This window comes from Crinia signifera, chromosome 5, assembly GCF_055691185.1.
Source record: "Crinia signifera chromosome 5, ASM5569118v1, whole genome shotgun sequence".
NCBI lineage: Eukaryota > Metazoa > Chordata > Amphibia > Anura > Myobatrachidae > Crinia > Crinia signifera.
Window position 1 is genome coordinate 48526937 of NC_139221.1, and position 18944 is coordinate 48545880.

At 43.8% G+C, this 18944-nt stretch overlaps 1 protein-coding gene across 8 annotated transcripts in view; it reads right to left on the reverse strand.

Annotated features, from left to right (window-relative positions):
- The window catches only part of ASPH (aspartate beta-hydroxylase), a 190117-nt gene that overhangs the window by 117885 nt on the left and 53288 nt on the right, over positions 1-18944 (reverse strand). For 6 of the 8 annotated variants that reach the window (XM_083187155.1, XM_083187157.1, XM_083187158.1 and 3 more), the window contains one exon: positions 15154-15228. The exons of the other annotated variants lie outside the window; for them this stretch is intronic. In XM_083187155.1, coding sequence (XP_083043281.1) covers positions 15154-15228 — 75 coding nt within the window. The remainder of the gene's footprint in view (positions 1-15153; positions 15229-18944) is intronic. 8 annotated transcript variants of the gene reach the window in all.

Below are 18944 nucleotides of genomic sequence, written 5' to 3' on the forward strand. Positions count from 1 at the left end.
AGTCACTTGTCTGTGTGGCATGTTATGTGTTGTATTGTTTCGCAGTTTTAAAATATTCTTTACATTAAAAGTTACATTTTAGGAGGTGTCTGATTCTTTGAGGTGCACCACATCCAGACAAACTTTTTATTTTCACACTATTAAATATTTTCAATATTTTGTCTGTGGTAGCACACCCCTGATATTGATGGGAAGAGATATCCATTGATGTAATGCACTAGGGGGCCTTATATCTATATGTGATCGATTACTACTACCTAGCTTGTGCGATTGACCCCTACACAGCACTCCTGCCCTAGAGGTTCCCAGGTGGCTCACGAGAGACTTCGGAGAAGTAGCCCTAATGTATAGGCACCCTACGTGCTTCTGTGGTATGTCCAAAAAAAAATCCTCGGCTCAGCTGCGCTGCCACACACCTGAGTGCACCCCCCCTCCTTCTGCAGTGCCACAACCTGCAGAAGGTAGTAGCTGCAGCTGGAGTGGTGGGTTTTCCTGGAAAAACCTCAAGAGGTTAAGAGAACTCTTTTAGGCAAATATCTTGGAGACATAACCTACTCTACAGTGGCTATAAATGTCTACACACCATTACTGAAACTGCCAGACACCCCCGTCTTAGGAGATCCTTGTGTCTCAGACTTGAGACTCGGTTCTTCCCAACATACTCGGATCACAGAACGATATAAAGCATATATTTCCCAGTGTAGGAACGAACCATTTTACCCTGGAGAGTGGGTGTGATCTGTAGCTGAAGTAGTTTGTTATTAAAATAAAAAAATAAATTACAATACCATTATTCCACCATGGAGGTGCTATAAGGATTGGAGTAGACTCAGGGTCTTATTCATTTGTGTAATGAATACAAATTGTGCCTAGGAACCGGATTTCAAGGTCTGCAGGCATCATTACGGTCAGTGTTTGCATTTGTATTCACTGCAGTGTGTGTAGTTGTTAGGACAGTCTATGGGCCTGATTCAGAGTTTATTTATTACAGCGGTCAACACTAATTTTGAGCCTGGGTTCTGTATATCGGATTTTAATTTCTTCCACATTACTTATTAACCCTTTGGAATGCCAAGTGAATTTGTGAAAATAGAAGTGAAACTTGCCAAGCAAACATTTGTATTCATCATAAGGACCTGTAAGGTTTACCTTTATACAGAAATTTGTTTTTTTGTTGTTGTGGTTTTGCTCTTATACAATATTTTTTATTTGAATGTATTTAACAAATGTGAGCGACGCTGGCATTTTTAGCTGATATTTTGTACATCTCTCACAGAGATGTTGGAACTCAAAGGGTTAAAGAAAAATTAGTTTTACACGAAAACGTTTGCTTTTGCAGCTAACAGAATGAAATTTCCCTATTTTGATACCTTTATTGTATGTAAAAAAAGAACAAACTTTTGTTATGAAATTTCATTATTTTTATTTACAAAAACAAACTACTGTGACAGAATATATATATTTTTAAAAAGATTAGAAATTAATGTTTTTGTGTATTTCTTCTGTGATTATATGGACTTTCTTGTACTAGTCCGCAAATATAATCTCCCATCATTATTTCATTGTATGGCCCCCAATCACGATGTTTACTTCTATCACATCTTGATGAAGACGTTCACCTTGCTCTGCCAAATAGGCACCCATGTTATCTTTAAATTGGTCCAATTGCTGTAACATATGTATGATAATAATGATCATTGCAAAAGGGACAAAAGATTTAAAAAAATAAACTGTTTTTGTAATTTTTCGTTATAATCACAAACTAGTCATTAAAATAAAGACTACTGAACAACTGCGTAGCACACATGCACCAAGCCAAAATAGTGTAAGTACAGAATACCTCATTCATCTGGCTTACCAGTGTCATCACTGGGATACACCAGAAACATGCAATTGGTCATAAAGGGATAACCCTATTGGCAGTATTCAATGAGAAAAGTTCTCCGTGTTTTGTGGAGAATTTGTGCTTTTTTCGCCTTGGACGGGGCATTTTGCTCTCCAAAAGCGAGCAACCCTATTCAATGTGAAATGTTCTCCGTCTTTCTAAGTGATTTTCGCCGTCTCTCTCCGTGTAGAAATTCTCCATCTTTTGATGGAGAGCTGGAATGTGAACTTTTAATCTAAAAGGGTTTTGTATTTAATTTTGGTGTCAAAAAATCAGGAATTTTTTTCTGTGAAGGGGCATGTGATTTTTATTCATGTGCTTATAGCACATGAATATATATTTAATTTAAAAAAAAATATTTTTTTTAATTTTTTTTTTCTTTTTTTTTTACACAGTGCAGCCAGCAGGGGGCCGGAGCGCTCGAGCCGCTCATTAGATATTCATATATTCACTGCACCCGTATGCACGTTCGGGTGCAGTGAATACTGGGTCCCCCGCTGGCTATAGGGGGGGGCAGCCTGTGCTGCCTGGGTCCCAGGGGGGCCCCCTACCCTCACATATGTTCTGTGGCATCCAGGGAGACTTTAATCTCCCTGGATGCCACGTCCCACGGCTCCCTGTCAGCTCCCTGCCGCGGACGCTCGTCCGCTGCAGGGGTTAAGACTCGCCGCGAGTGGCGGCGAGTCTTAAAAACGTTGAATAGTGGGAGCAGGAGTGGCAGCGAGCCCTCCGGAACACGGAGAGTGCATGGAGAGCAAAATAAAACGCTCTCCATGCACGGAGAACTCCGTCATTGAATACTGCCCTTTGTGTTTATGCAGCTGCCCTTTCGCTTCAGGAAACCAGGCAGCTCATTGTAGCATTTAGCCAGTATTGGTGAATATTGTGAGGTGGTCAAAACTGCCTTGAAATGAAGGTTAATGATTTTAATATTGTAGGAACAAAGGGGGTTATTCTAGTTCACTCTTTCTGACAAAATCCTTTTTAGATGGACAAAACCATGTGCACTGCAGGGGGGCAGATGTAACAGGTGCAGAGAGAATTAGATTTGGGTGAGTTATTTTGGGCCTTATTCGAGTTCACTCTGACAAAATCCTTCTTAGATGGACAAAACCATGTGCACTGCAGGGGGGCAGATGTAACATGTGCAGATAGAAATAGATTTGGTGATATTTTGGTGATTCTTTGCAGGGTAAATACTGGCTGCTTTATTTTAACACTGCAATATAGATCTCACTTTAAAGTAAAACCCCACCCAAATCTAATTAGATCTGCACAAGTTACATCTGCCCCCCTGCAGTGCACATGGTTTTGTCCATCTAAGAAGGATTTTGTCTGAAAGAGTGAACTCGAATAAGGCCCTTTGTTTCTGTGCAGGGTAAATACTGGCTGATTTATTTTTACACTGCAATATAGATATTACTTTGCAGGAAAACCCCACCCAAATCGAATTCTCTCTGCACATGTTAAATCTGCCCCACCTGCAGTGCACATGGTTGTCCATCTAAGAAGGATTTGGTCAGAAAGAGTGAACTAGAATAACCCCCAAAGAGAGGTCCAAATCCTGTTCATTTCCCCAAAAAACAGTACTAAAGTTGCGGCCAGTATTTCACTTGGACTTTGGTGCGGTTAACCCTGTGTGCTACACAAGGTGTTTTTAATAGCTGGACTTTTTATGTACGGATTAATGCTCGTGTAACTTTATGATATATATCTTTCTGGATTCTTCTAATATTAAGGGGTGAACGTATAACGATCTTGTTTGAGGACCTAGTATATAATCACAATGTCTACATGCAGAGCACACAATGCAGACTCATCTCAATGAGGCTGCAAAGTCCATGCATAATAAACACAGCATGTGTGATGTCACCGGGGAACAGAGAGTGACATTTCTAGGTGTGTGGAAAGATACGGAGGGGTAGATTTATTAAGCTCGGTGAAGTGATAAAGTGTCTGGTTTTTATCACCGGCCAATCGGTTCGCTCCTGTAATTTTTCAAACCAAGCCTGTAACTTCACAATTATGAGCTGATTGGCCAGTGATAAAAACCAGACAGTTTATCACTTCACCGAGCTTAATAAATCTGCCCCTGGGGCGTGGCCTAGCCGGAGACCTAGCTGGACGCACCAACCTGTGCTCCGGCCGAATACAATATAATATAGGGGCTTTCCACCTACCCTAGCCTCCCTCTGCCGCACGGAGAGACCGCTGAGTGCCGCCCGGGACCCCCGCTGCATCGCGGCCGCCCCGCTGCTACGTCCGCCCGCCGGGGCCTACATCAGCGCCGGAGCCGCGGCCTCGATTTGCGGCCATCGCGGACGCGATCGCGGCCTCCTTCCACTCCCCGGCCGGCTCCAGACAAAATCCCGGGCACCCTTCTGCCTCCCTGAGCCCCCGCTGAGCCGCAGATAGCCGCCACAGAGCAGCGGGCCTCTCTGTGGCACCCGGCAGGTTGCGGCCTGCTTCTAGGCCGAAGCCGCGGCCTCAATTTGATCCCGGACCCCAGCCCTGAGCCGCAGGCGGCGCGGTGACCAGCAGACACACCCCAAACCGAGGGGAATTCTTTCTGCTGCCCCACAGGAGCCGGTGCAGCACTCCCCTCACCACACAGCTTCCTTCTGACAACTGGTGGGCCTGTGCACAGCACCAACAAGGTGAATCCCTTCCTCTCCCAGCCAGGAGCCATCTTGGGAAGCTCACTACTGCCTGGGTAAGGTGACACTCTTATGTAGTGAATCTCTGTGACTGCACTGGAGTTTATGTATGCTCCCCTCCACTCCGTGCCCTCATCGAGCTTGCCCCCCTTGAAATGAGGGTTGTGTAGCCTCCATGATGTCGCTTTGACCACCGGCACTGTGTTTCCCCACCACCACAGCTAATACACACCAACACGCCCCAACCGCCCCGTGTCCCTGCCTGTCTCTGCCTCGGACGGTGCCTTTCTCTACCCTGATGCCTCCTAAACGGTCTAAACCCCCTATGGCGGTACCACCAGTAAGCCTGTTTAAGACTGCCTCTAAATCTCCAGGCATGACTGGCCACCCAGGACAACCCTCCCAGTCGCGACCTAACACCCCAGTCACTGCCCCATCTCCTTCTATACCTTCTGAGGACACTTCCTTAGACGAGCCCATCACTGTCCGCAAGATGCTGCAACTACTCGGCGACTTTAAGAAGGACATCACGGCTGACATAACGTCTTCTATCCGTGAGCTGAAACATGAAGTGCATGATCTGGGCGACCGTACAGACCACCTTGAGACGAAGATGGGAGAGATAGTGGCTTCCCATAACAATCTAATATCAGCCCATGATGCGACGCGATCCGAACTATCTATGCTTCAAGATAAACTGGCAGATATTGAAGACAGGGACAGACGTAATAACTTAAAGATACGTGGGATCCCGGAAACTATTCGCCCCTCTGAGCTTGAGAACTTTGCCAAGGGACTGTTCCAAAAGTTGCTCCCAGGCCTCCCATCCTCTCAACTCCTGATAGATCGCATACACCGTTTGCCCAAACCCCGCAATGCCCCGGAAGACTCCCCGAGAGACACCGTACTAAGACTCCACTACTTTCAGACCAAGGAAGGTCTTCTCAGAGCCTCACGTGACCCTGAACTATGTTCCTCGATACTAGACCCTTTGCAATTATATGGAGATCTCTCCCCATCCACCCTGCAAAAACGTAGATCTTTCTCGGCTCTAACCACAGCACTACGGCAGGCCTCCATCCCATACAAGTGGGGCTTCCCTTTCAAGCTGATAATCACCAAAGACGGCTCATCAACGGTGCTACACTCCCTAGATGAAGGCCTGAAACTGCTAGACCAATGGCAAATCCCGTATTCCTCTGGCCCTCCGAAACCAGCTACATCACTCAGACAGGACTGGACCTTAGTTAATAAAAAGTGAAACTTGGAAATACCACTGTCACATCTGGGATTTACATTCCCCACTGGATTTACTAAAGTATACCCACTCTGCTGCGCGGTGTTGTCGCTCCCACCCGGGGGTGAGGCGGGACTATGTAGCGCTGCCTTAAACGTCGCGGTTTCAAAGTACTTGAACATTGCATTTATTTTGCCATTGTTATGCCTTTATATTTTCAGTTATGCTCAGGCGATAACGTCTTCATTATTCTGCATTACTGAGCGGCCTCTGACCACCCCGTCTTCCCCGGGAGGTAGAGTTCACTGCAGTTGTTACCAAGTGGGTATGTATGTACACGGTTGTATATGTGTGTTTGTGCATACATATATTTATATATGTTGTTTTTTGGGGGGGGGGTTTTCTTCCCCTTTTCTTGTTAAGTGTATCCCTGCAAAAAATGACTTGGCTTTACTTGCCTCTTTCTCCAATGTTCCCGGTGGTGGGGAACAATGCCACTACCCCCAGATTTTTCGCCACACAGTTTTGTGGCCTACATGACTCTCATGGTAGAGTCATTTTTGTTTATTTACCTTTTTCTCCCCCCCCTCCCCAGTCCCTCCAGGTTTCCCCATCCCCCCACAGGGTACCTATTTTGTGCTCACTTATTTGTTAATTTTACTTGGTTATATCTACGCCATTTCCCCCTTATTACATAACCATGCCGCAGTTTATGTCTATTAATGTTAAGGGGTTGAACTCCCCCCAAAAACGTAGGACTGCCCTTCGTTACTTTCATTCCCATAGAATAGACATCGTAGCAATCCAAGAGACCCACTTTGCCTCTTCATCCCCCCCATCTCTGTCTGACCACCATTACCCAACAGGTTTCTTTGCCAATGGCCCCTCCAAGAAAGGAGGTGTCGCTATTCTTATTAACCGTCACTGCGACTTCACCTCTTCCTCTCAAACTGTTGACCCTCTCGGTAGATACCTTATACTAACAGGAGTATTAAACGGCAAGTCGGTCACCATAGCTTCTGTATATGCCCCCAACACTGGTCAACTCCGCTTTCTTAGAAAATTTCTCAACGCGGTACGAAAAACAGCTGTCGGCCAGGTAATCATCCTCGGTGACTGCAATTTAGTACTAGATCCCAAAATGGATAGATCCGACCCAACCGGCCAAGTCCCTGCGTCACGTTCTCTAAACACCTCCAAAGCCTTTGGGCTCCTATTATTGGAATTTGGTATGTTTGACGCCTGGCGCGCCTTACACCCCACGGTGAGAGATTACACTTTCCACTCCCGGGTCCACCACTCATACTCCAGAATAGACTATATGTTCCTAGACAAATGGTCCCTACAACAAATCCGTAAAGCTAACATCCTTCCTATAACCTGGTCAGATCATGCCCCCCTTGTTGCGACTTGGGACCTTACACATAAAACCCCAGCTGCTAGACCCTGGAGATTTAATAATTTCTTACTATCTTCAGCCGAAGCTACTCAAACGATTCAGGCCTCCTTAGATGATTTCCTCAAACATAATAATCCTGAGGATACCTCCCCCATAAACTTTTGGTGTGCCCTTAAGGCAATAACCCGTGGGACTATTATTCAAATTGCCTCCAGACTTAAGCGTCAGGAAAGGGCAACCCAGAAATCCCTGGAGAATCAAATTCTTATACTAGAGGGTAGACACAAGTTAGATCCCGATAACTCCTCCCTTTTACAGGATATATTGAAACTCCGAGCTGAACTGGAGGTCTACACACTGCGCAAGGTTAATGCAAATATTGCCAGGATGAATCAAAGATTCTATGCAGAAGGAAATAGAGCTTCCCGACTTCTGGCTAGGAAATTGAAAGGCAAAGAAATTCGAGCTTCAACTAAAACCCTATATAACAATGCTGGTGCTAAACTCACCAATCCGTTAGATATTTCAAACGCCTTTGCAGATTACTATGCTCGGCTCTATAACTTAGTTGAAGATGACACTATCCCCCAACCCTCCCCAGAGTCTATATCAGCCTTCCTCTCTGGTATATCTCTCCCTACCCTCTCAGCCCAAGCCCTCGACTCTTTAAATGCCCCCTGGACTGAGGAAGAAACCTGTCTTGCCATTAAGTCACTGAAAAAAGACAAAGCCCCCGGGCCGGACGGATTCTCAAATAATTCCTACACCACTTTCCGTTCAACCCTTGCCCCGGTACTTTTACGGGTGTTTGAGTCTGGTACCACACTGGGTGCATTCCCACCAGAAATGCTCGAGGCCCGTATTATCACCATACTGAAACCAAGTAAAGACCCATCACTCCCCCAAAATTACAGACCTATAGCTCTGCTGAATACTGATATAAAACTATATGCTAAGCTAATTGTAAATAGATTGAACCCCCTGCTCCCCAGCTTAATTCACCCAGATCAAGTTGGCTTTGTCCCAGGTCGTCAGGGACCAGATAATACCCGGAGAGCCCTCGCTATTTTAGAACACTATATACGCTCTGGTTCCCCCCTGGTAACACTTTCCCTAGACGCCGAAAAAGCCTTTGATAGGATTCACTGGGGCTATATGAAGGCAGTCCTACTTAAGTATGGTTTTTCAGGCCGTTTCCTACATGCTATTCTATCGCTTTACTCATCTCCATGTGCTCGGGTTTCCAGCAATGGTTTCCTATCCTCCCCATTCCAAATCAGCAACGGTACCAGGCAAGGTTGTCCCCTTTCCCCTTTAGTGTTCGTCTTAGCAACAGAGCCCCTTGCTGAACATATACGCACCTCCTCCCTCCTTACTGGCCCAATCATTAATGGTTCTCACCATAGAATCTGTCTGTTTGCAGACGACGTCCTGCTCTTCCTCACCAATCCAGAGACGTCACTCCCGGAGTTACATGATATCCTCCATAGCTATTCAAAGGCCTCATTATACAAATTAAATACCACTAAAACTGAAGTCTTGCCACTGAATATATCGCCTAATACATTACCTCTTCTGCAGTCTACATATAAATATAGTTGGCAAACTCTCTCCCTACGCTATTTAGGTATATGCTTATCCGCTACTGAGGAGTCTCTCATAGAGGTTAACTATGGCCCCCTCCTGAAACAAATAACGGGCATCACTAAAGACTGGCTGTCACATGAGTTCTCCGTGATGGGTAGACTGGCTACAGTTAAAATGACAATCCTTCCCAAGATCCTGTACCTATTTAGGTCTATCCCCAGACTCCTGCCTCCTTTTTGGCTTAATAAATTCCAGGCAGTTCTCAACAATTATGTATGGAACAACGCAAAACCTAAAATCGCTAAAAAATTCCTTATGATGTCCAAGGAGGTGGGTGGTCTATCCTACCCCAACCTAGAGCTGTACCAGTTAGCATGCCTGATAAACCAAATCAGCGACTGGTCAGTACACCCCGACCCTAAACCTTGGGTGGTCTTGGAATCGAGCATGTTAAACCCTTACTCTCTGATGGACCTAATATGGTGCTCGCCCAATGTCCGATCGATCCCCACCCAAGCCTCTAGAGCTTCCGTAGACACCCTTAAAGCATGGGATAAATTCTCAAAATATTTATTACTAAAATTACCCTCACCCGAATTGACATTGATGGGGCTCTCCTCCCTAATCCCTGACCTAAATCTGTCCTCATGGAGTAACAAGGGCGTCAAACAGATTAAGGAATTATTCTCAGATGGTGTCCTTAAGTCTTTCTCACAACTGCAAACCTCCTACTCCCTCCCGGCTGCTGATTTTTACAAATACCTACAAATTAGGCATTGGTTGCAATCATATTCTCTTCTGTTCGACCCCTCTCATACAGTGCCCCCTCACATCCTTTCGCGTCTCACCTCTCCTTACCGGAAGGGGGGTATCTCCTATTGGTACTCTATGTTGGTAACCTCCACCCAACCGGATAAAACTCCGGTGCAGTTAAACTGGGAACGTGATCTTAATTTTTCCTTGGAAGTTGAAGAGTGGTCCCACCTGTTTTTATCTGTCTTTAAAATGTCTAAATGTATTTCCCATGTCGAAATGTATATGAAACTGTTCTACCGCACATACTTAACCCCTGCCAGACTACACAAATTCTGGCCAGCACAGTCTAGGTTCTGCTGGAGAGGCTGTGGATCAATAGGTGATGTGGTTCACGTTTTTTGGTCATGCCCACTGCTTCGGACCCTGTGGAGCTGGGTTGAGGATCTCATACTGAAGGTGACTGGCCTCCACGTCCCCTTGACCCCTCAGGTCGCGCTACTCCATAATTTTCCAGATTCGATTCCCACTACTAATAGATACCTAATTACTCACATTTTTATCGCCACTAAAACCTCCATTGCACAGTTTTGGAAACAACCTATGCCTCCCCCTGTGGACCTTATTAAATCCAAGATTACCTATAATTACACTATGGAAACCATATTCTGCCAGTATTCCCAATCCCACTCCTCATTGCTTAAGAAATGGTCTGATTGGCAGGAGTTCCTCACTGGAGGCTCCTGACACACCCCATAGGTGCAGTTGTGATTCCCCATGTTTTCCACAGGTTTTTGGCCTGGTCACTCTACTGTTTATTGTTTACTGCCTATTCTATTGTACAATTTTGAACAATTTTGCAAGTCCCTCCTATTATTGAAGATATGCTTGGACCGTTATACTATTCATATCTGTATTTATATATTGTTATATGTACCCTGTGCCCCCCCCCCCCCTCCTATTTCTGTACCCCCCTTCCCTTTTCTTTTGAAAACCTAATAAAAACTATTCTGTAAAAAAAAAAAAAAAATCTGCCCCTGAATCACAAGTGAGAGCAGGTAACACGGTATCACGCCCCCACCTCAGACCATTGCCTCACAGCGGTACAGTATAAAGCGGTGACTAGCAACTGTCACTGCCCTAGGCACAATTCAATAAAGCAAGTGGTTTGAGGTTACAGATCTTTAAATCATCTTCATCCAGGACCAAATTATAATGTGAATCAAGCTGTTAGACTTTCTTATACAATTCCTTTGATTTACTTTACTGTTGTTCATTAAAGATCATGAGAAAGCTAGGGACTCTATGAATATTAACAAAGTAATGAAGAATTAGGGGCTGCTGTATTATGTGGAGGAAGGGCAGGTGACACAAATCCCTGCAAACGGGGCTGTTTCTCACAAATTAACGGACTCCAATGAGTTTTTGGTAGAAAATGAATGTATTGTGTCTGGCCAAATTAAATTGCCTGGAAACTAAAAACACAGGAGAAACATGTTTTTCGCTTCTGATGTTTATTCTCCTTTAATTGAATTCAAACCAATGTGTATCAGAAAGTAGTAATACACAATAGGTTTGAGGATCAGTATATCAACCTATATAAGAGGCACTGGCATAGATTTCATATACTAGTCTGTCACATAGAAACAAATTCTAATAAGCCCCAAACACACTAAACACGTCCCCGTCAAAACCGATATTGGCGGAGGCGGGGTGCCAGCATCGGCAACTACAAACACACTTGCCGATACCAGGGGAAAAGGGCAAGTGTATAAGCACTTGCTGATGCCGGCAAGTGCTGCAGCATAACAGCTGTTAACTCGCCTGAACATGTCCAGATAAGGGAGGTCATTAACGACGCGTGGAAACATGCATCATTAACGATGTGGAGTGTACACACTAGGGGATATTGTAAAGAAAGCTCTTTGAGTGATAGGTGGAGGACCTTGCTGGTAGCTTTCTGCTGTACCCGTGTGCCATCTGGGACGTTTCCCCCTCTGGACTCATTCCAGGTGAGATTTCAGCAGACAGGTCTACCAGTTTTTATGTTTATTTTTTATGTCATTTTATTGGATTTTTATACTCGTGGCCAATAAATTACCTGTTGGAGTTTTGGGGAACCTGTGTCTGGGAAAATCATTAAGGACCCCTACAGAAAATGATACCTATATGGGAATATAGGGACCCATATTTGGGTGAGTGTCAATCATACATACACTAATTGTTTGGTGGAGGTGTTACCTACCTACTCATTGTAACGGAGACCCACTAAATGAACCATCTGGTGTCCGCCAAAACCCACTGTAAAGACTAGAATCCATTTAACACATACTGCCATGCAGGTTATATAGATGTACTATGTAGGTCATGAATATTTGCCCCATATCCAGTAAGATTATTCAGACTCGTCATCTATTTCACTCAGCGCAGCAAGTAGTAATTGTAGCAATGGATGAGCTATTAAATCAGTACTGTGCTCCGTGCCAGCTGGAGCAATGAGGTTCCAGTATTTGTCAACCAGATATAAAAGCAATGAATATGATATTAAAGAAATCTTGAGAAGCAGATAATATAATCTGCTGACAAATTCTCTGCGTAATCAGGTGTCCATATTCTGTAAGGAACACCGATATTACTGGATGTTTCATTAAGTGCATATGCAGTACAGGGACAGGAAGTCCATCAGATTTATTTTTTTGGATTGATATTAATTATATTCTCCTATATAGGTAGGTATATTAGCCAACTTTCTGGTGTGAGAATTTACAGAGAGAACTACAATATACTAGGTTACAGAGGATGGAAAATTTACTGTCTAGAACGAAAACAACCTTGTATTTAAATTTTTTTTTTTTACTTTAGATGCATCATTTACAATTAGTAGAATTTTTTAATCCATCAAGGCTAAAAACAGAAGTTGGTATAGACCAATGCTTAAAAAATGTGAATGTTCCCTTTAATATCAGAAGACTTTTTTATGTACCATTTGGTATGCAGATAGCAATCTATTGTTCTTTACAGTTTGGATAAATAAAGTTGGATGGAATGTCTATTTGAAGTTGAAGTACATGTTGTAGAATGCAGGTGGTGAATCACAGTCGTATGCCAAACCAATAGGCAGAAATGACACTAGGCATGATCTGGTCCTATCCCTAACCATTTTTGCAATAGTCACCCTGACCAATATACCAACGCCATTTAGTTGGGTATGGATCATTGGATAGACACCAAATAGGTAGACAAGCATTAGGTCGACATGGGGTTGGGTTGACAGGGTCATTAGGTTGACATGGGTGTTTTTTCACTTTTTTGTCCCGAATGTCGGCACGGACACTAAGAAGTGCACCGCTGGCGATGCTTTGGGCACGGTGACTTGTTACGCTCGGCACACTATTTTATTCTCCCACCACGCCCTAGTGGATGGTAGGGCACCTGTCGGCACATTCCAGCTCAAATAAAAAAAATAAAAAAAACATATTGACCCGGTTGACATTCAGTCATGTCGACCTAATGCTTGTCAGCCTAGTTGTTTTAGACCTAGTGTCTGTATAACATTTAAGGGGGTATTCAATCTGGGCCATTATTTACGACGGGGAGAAATAGTGGTGAACGCCTATTCGATGCGGTCTTTCCCGACAGCATTGAAGAGGCAGATCGACAGAATGGGCCCGCCTTTAAAAGCAGTCGGGCCCGTTTTGTCGATTTCGGCCGTGAATTGTCATGGTCGTGGTCGAATATTGAAAATCCACGGCCGTTTACGCAGACACGTCCCCTTTTCGCCGATCACGAAGTGGGACATTGAATCGCGCCTGTCGAGCAAAACGAAAACAGGCCAGGGTCACGGCTGTCGGGCCAGATCGACAGTCGTGACCCAGGATTGAATACCCCCCCCCCAGTCAGCTGGAGGGAATGGTTAGATAAGTTATGGGAAATAATGTGTTTTTTATAGAATTCCTAATTCAATGTTTTTTAAATATGTATTAATTGAATTGTTTTTTCTTACCCAAAGCTTCAAAAGGATCCACGTAATAACAAAACAAAAGTAAATAAGCTAATGTGTGTTTAAGTCGGCTAATTACAAGCAAAGATAAGACCATGCAAGCAATAAGCATGTCCATCTTTGTTCCTAGTGTGAACATGATTGGCACAGAGAAGGAGACACTGTGGCTCTAATATAAGGACGGCCATTCTCCCTTCGTTCAGCCAATGGAGAGGCAAAATGACCAAATCAAGTTGAATGCAAGAAGGACTACACAGAGGACTGTAAGTCGATAATATTTGGTGTATTGCTGCTCTATACTCCGTTTGTTTAGGAGTCCCTAGTAAATGCTTTGTGGTATATAGAGATCATTTGAACATTCTTTGTATTGTTTTCCTGAAATACATGGGGTTGTGTTGTACTTGATCATAGATTTTTTTTTATACATTTGAAGGTCTTCTAAAGCTATGCTGAAAAAAGGCTAATTATTTTTATCTTTACATAAACCAATTCACTTTTGTCCTTTCTGCTTCTGTACCCTATTGGGCCAAGGCACTATATATTGATCAGTGCCACAGCCACCTAAAAACGGAAAAGGCACTTTAAGCCATATTCAATGCTCTCTCAAATTATTACGTAAACCGGTCCAGCGAATAGAAGGGGTCAATTCAGTTTCCGATCAATGTCCAATGAGTGTGGTGCAGATATAAACAAGGATTTTGTAGATTAAGATAACATATAGAACTGTTCATGATTTGGAATTACAAACCAATTTAAAATCAATGTGCCGCTTACAATTCCATGTATATTTGCATAGGATAATATTCCTACACAAACACCGCCAATCATTCAGCTTTACAGCCACATTCTTAGAAATACTGTAGCTTCCAGCAGTGATCGATTCCTCAATGTGACCCTTATAAATATTAAAAGTTAAATTTATTATTTTCATTTGACCAACGAGAATCTAGTTAGAACCACCTATCATTTTCTATTTTTTCTTTGTGACCCATTGCCCCGGATGGGGGGCATAACAATACAACATTCTCTTATTCCACTTTCAGACTGCCAATGCGGGGTCGCACCCGGGATTAGGACTCTGGTCCCCTCCCTGGAGCGACACAGCATCTACAGTCCGAAAGCTCCGCTTCCGACCCGGCGACGTAACACTGGGCGGAGCTGAGCGGTGGCACGTCATTCAGGGGCCGGGGAGGAGGTAGCGCTTTGAGCTGACAGCACCGCCTCCTCCATACTGTGAACGGGACCTGGGTCGCTCGACCCAGGCTACCCATTCACACTGCACTTGACACGGGTCAGAGCCATGTTAAACCCTGGTCTTTACCAGGGTTGAACTCCTGTGTTGCTCAACCCGAGGTCGCCCTTTTAGGCCACAAGGACACGGCATTAACCTGGGTCTAGAGTGCGGTCTGAAATTGATACTACTCTTTGTATATTGGATTCATTAGTAATGCAGCACTTATAGAGTTCAGCCTTGGAAAGCATTTGTAGAAAACTTAAACTTAGTTGATTGGCATTTAGACAGTGGCAGGACAGTACTACTTTTGTTTTTTATAAACTGGAGAATGCTGTCAAATAGATGAAAGGTAAGGAAGAGCCTATGGCACAGTACAGATCAGGATCCAAACCCAGTCTTACCTGACTTAATGTATTCCGGGATATCAGTCTCATCAGAGTCTTCGTTCTTTTCCAACACAGTCCTCTCTTTCAGCCCTGCATGTCCCAGTTACAAAGTTTATTAAAGCACAAAAAACTTAAAGGGAACCAATCCATAGAGAGAACAGAAATACGCATCATGTTTGCTCATGTCAGGGGAAACCACAAATGATAAAAATATACGGTATTGTCTTATTTCCATGGTACACGAATGTCTCCCTAACTTACCTACTCTATCATTCATGGTTTATGGGTCTGGAACGACTTGTGTTTCTTCAAAAGCAGTTTTGCCTCAACTAATTATTTATTTTAATTATGTAAATAGGGAGATACATCAAACCTTTTTGAGTGGGGGATGAATAAAGTTGCCTATAGCAACCAATCCACTTCAGTCATCTTATAGAGACTTTGCTAGGTGAAAGCTTTTGACACATCTCCCCAATAGCCTGGCTCCAACCTCCAACATTTCAAATCCAAAAAAAAAAAATTTCTAGCTGAGCCAGTATACAACTTCCACTATTCTGTTCAAGAATCAGGCTGGAAGTGGTCCGATGCCAAAGACCCTACCCACGCCTGCGTTTTCACGAACACACTGAAAAAAGGGTCATGTTTCTGCCCCTAAATGCTGGCTTCCTGTTAAACTGGGACTACTTTGCGACATCTAGGTGTATGGAATTTTCACTAGTCGTTTGAAAATCGATTTGCAAATTCTCTGATTAGCAATCTACGCTGAAATAGGCCCAATGTGTTGTGTGACTTGTAGGGTAGTCAATCTGGCGTCACGACTGTCGGGCTAGCCCGACAGCCGTGGCTCTGTCCTGTTTTTGGCCAGCTCGACATCTGTTCGGCAGGCGGGATTCAATGTCCCACCTGCCGAGTGCAGAAAAGGGGGCGTGGCTGTAAGATCTCGGCAGAACGTGCCCGACTGCTTGTAAGGTCGGGCATGTTCTGACGAGGTCCCTGTTAAATGCTGTTGGGGAAGACTGCATTGAATAGGGCCCGGTTGCTATTTACCCCATTGGGACTAGCAGTGGGAGATTGAATGCCCCCCCTATATATGGTTTATATTTGTATGGAAAGTATATTGCACTTTCTGACAGTTCCTTTAAATATTGTGTTTAGACACTGATGAAAGTTAGGATTTTTTTTCTAAATGGAAAAATCTTTAATGTTATCTTACATCATAAAATAAAGCCGTTAAACTCACGTAAAAGGTCATTAAATTAAAAGCCTATTGTTCGAGTGATGTTAAACTGTATCAGTTACTGATGTATTCCATTAGCAGGAGTATGGTGATGAAAGACTTCTACCATGTATTATATGAGTACAACAAGAGCTTGTTACATACACTTACCAAAATGATTGCAGTCAGGTGGCTGGTTAGAAAGTTACATTATAGAATTATCTTTCTTCATTTTGATTAGTGATAGGATTCACTGGCATTGGATGCATTAGCGATGTCACTCACAGTTAGGATTCATTGGCAAAGAGATTGACAGCCAGCGATAGTCTTGGGGTGGTAATAGGGATCGTTGGAAAAAATCCTAGGCATGTCAGAGTCGTTTGTGGTGCGTGTCTTAGCCTTCACCTGTGATCCTGCATACACAAAACATGGCACCAGCATCTCCATACCCACAGCCACTCTACAGGACCATAGCGTTTCTCCATAAATGGATCATCAAAGGAGCTGCAACCACCTGTATTTGTACCCAATTGCTTGGATTTGCCAAGCCGCCGATGTGCCTTTCACTAGAAATCCAGGCATATAATTTGCATATTTTTAGGATCTACAGGATCGCAGCTGCAAGACATTAGCTTACATCTCTGAATAAGGCCCAAAAGTTCCATCCTCCAAAACGGTTAGACCCAAAACCCCCCAGCATTACTCACATGAAATCTATTAAGCCCACCCAACATACTAGCTGATCACTGTCTACACCGGCGGGGACCTGGCAGGAGGGCCAGCATCGGCAAGTGCATACACACTTGCCGATGCCGGGGGGGTGGGGGGAGCGATGGTCATGCTGTGGCTGAAGCATGACCATCATTAACGAGGACCACCCTCATCTGAACATGCAGGGCGACAGGGTGTGCAGTGTTACCGATATGTAGTGTACACACTAGGAAAAGCCCTTGTTCACATTGGCGCCTAGTGTGTATGGGGCTTTACATACCAGGACTTTCGGGTGGCGGGGGGGGGGGGGGTAGTGTAATGAGTGGAGTGCCATGCCACAGGCGGTGTTTCAAAAATGTGAGGCAGTAGCTGATTGGCTGGCTGTTTATCACTCTCCATTTGATCACTTTTGAAGCTTAGTGCATCTGGCTCAGAGTCCGGCCCATTATTCATGTGCACAGTAAAGAATACTACAATTAAAAAAATAAAAACAAACACACATAAAAACAAAAATGTATAGGGTTTAAAAACAACCACATTTATTTCACCCCCATCTATTTAATAGCTTTTGTAAGAAAAATATTACATGACAAAGTACAACCGGGGTGTCAAGTCTAAATAAGAATAATCCAGAGCATATTTAGAATATGGTGCGATACTCTGCCAGCTCCCACCATTCATTCCATTACAGATGGTAAAGATGGTAGAACTTTCCTTTGGAAGTCTTTAAAGTAACAAAGTCATTTACAATGCTCATTGCATTTTACAGCACACTATGCATGTCTACATTCAGCAGTTTGCCATTGCCGCTATTGCAAATCCTACTTATGCTTCAGAGCAAACGCGCAACTGCTATTTAAGCCGCCTCTACAGAACAGTGACCGGTCCCTTCTAGTGGGATATCACTGGACTCGGCACAGGGATTGCAGCATTATCCTACATCACACTGGATGAGCACCATTATCTATCTGCCTTGTCCTCAGCTTTTTTCGCCCGATCTCGATTTGACGTTCTTCCACTGGTTGTTCGTTTTGAACCTTCTTTGGGCTGCTCATCCCGATTTTTCCTGGGTTCGCTCTTTTTGGCTTTGTCCATCTCCGTGTGCTTTCCTTCCTTGTCCTTGGACTCTTTTGCATCTTTTTCCTTTTGCTGTTCTTTTGGTTCTTTTCTGCTTAGATATTTTTCCTTCACCTTTTTAAGTTGCTCTTTTATACCCTCTTTAACTTGCGTTACACATTGTAAAAAGAAAATAGGTCAGTCACTCAGCAATAGATGCAAACTAACTGCAACACATGCGGAACCCCCATTTGGAGCAAAATAAGCAGGCAAAACTTAAGTAAAAAAAAAAAAAAAAAAACTCATCACCTGAAAATAGGCATTTACAAATCACCCAGTTTAATTCTAGCATACTAGTTAATATAAATGGCCCCTCAAATGCACTATATGAATATAGAATGTTTTTTTTTACATGAAATGGTCACAAAGGGACAACCATTTCTGAGGGACCACTGCATACAGCATGGGTACGCTGCTTGTGCTAATACTACAATAATAGCTGTGGATGTAAGAGCCGGAGGTGCAACAATACGCATGGGAGCTGTGTGGATGAACTGCATTAGCGTAAGGGAGTAAATCTACCTGCTGTGGCCCTGGGGATTGGGGGGGGGGGGGCGCATGTATATAGAAGGCCACGTATATAAAATAACAGATTTCCCTCCAAACTTGATCTATTTTTATCTACATAGATATGTTGGTGTCAAACTGACTTATTTCATTTGCGTTACTGCACCTTTAATGGAGCAGAGCAAAGAATACTTGCACACCATGCAGAAAACACCCAAACCAATAAAGCCGTGCAGAAAACAGAACTCCCTAAACC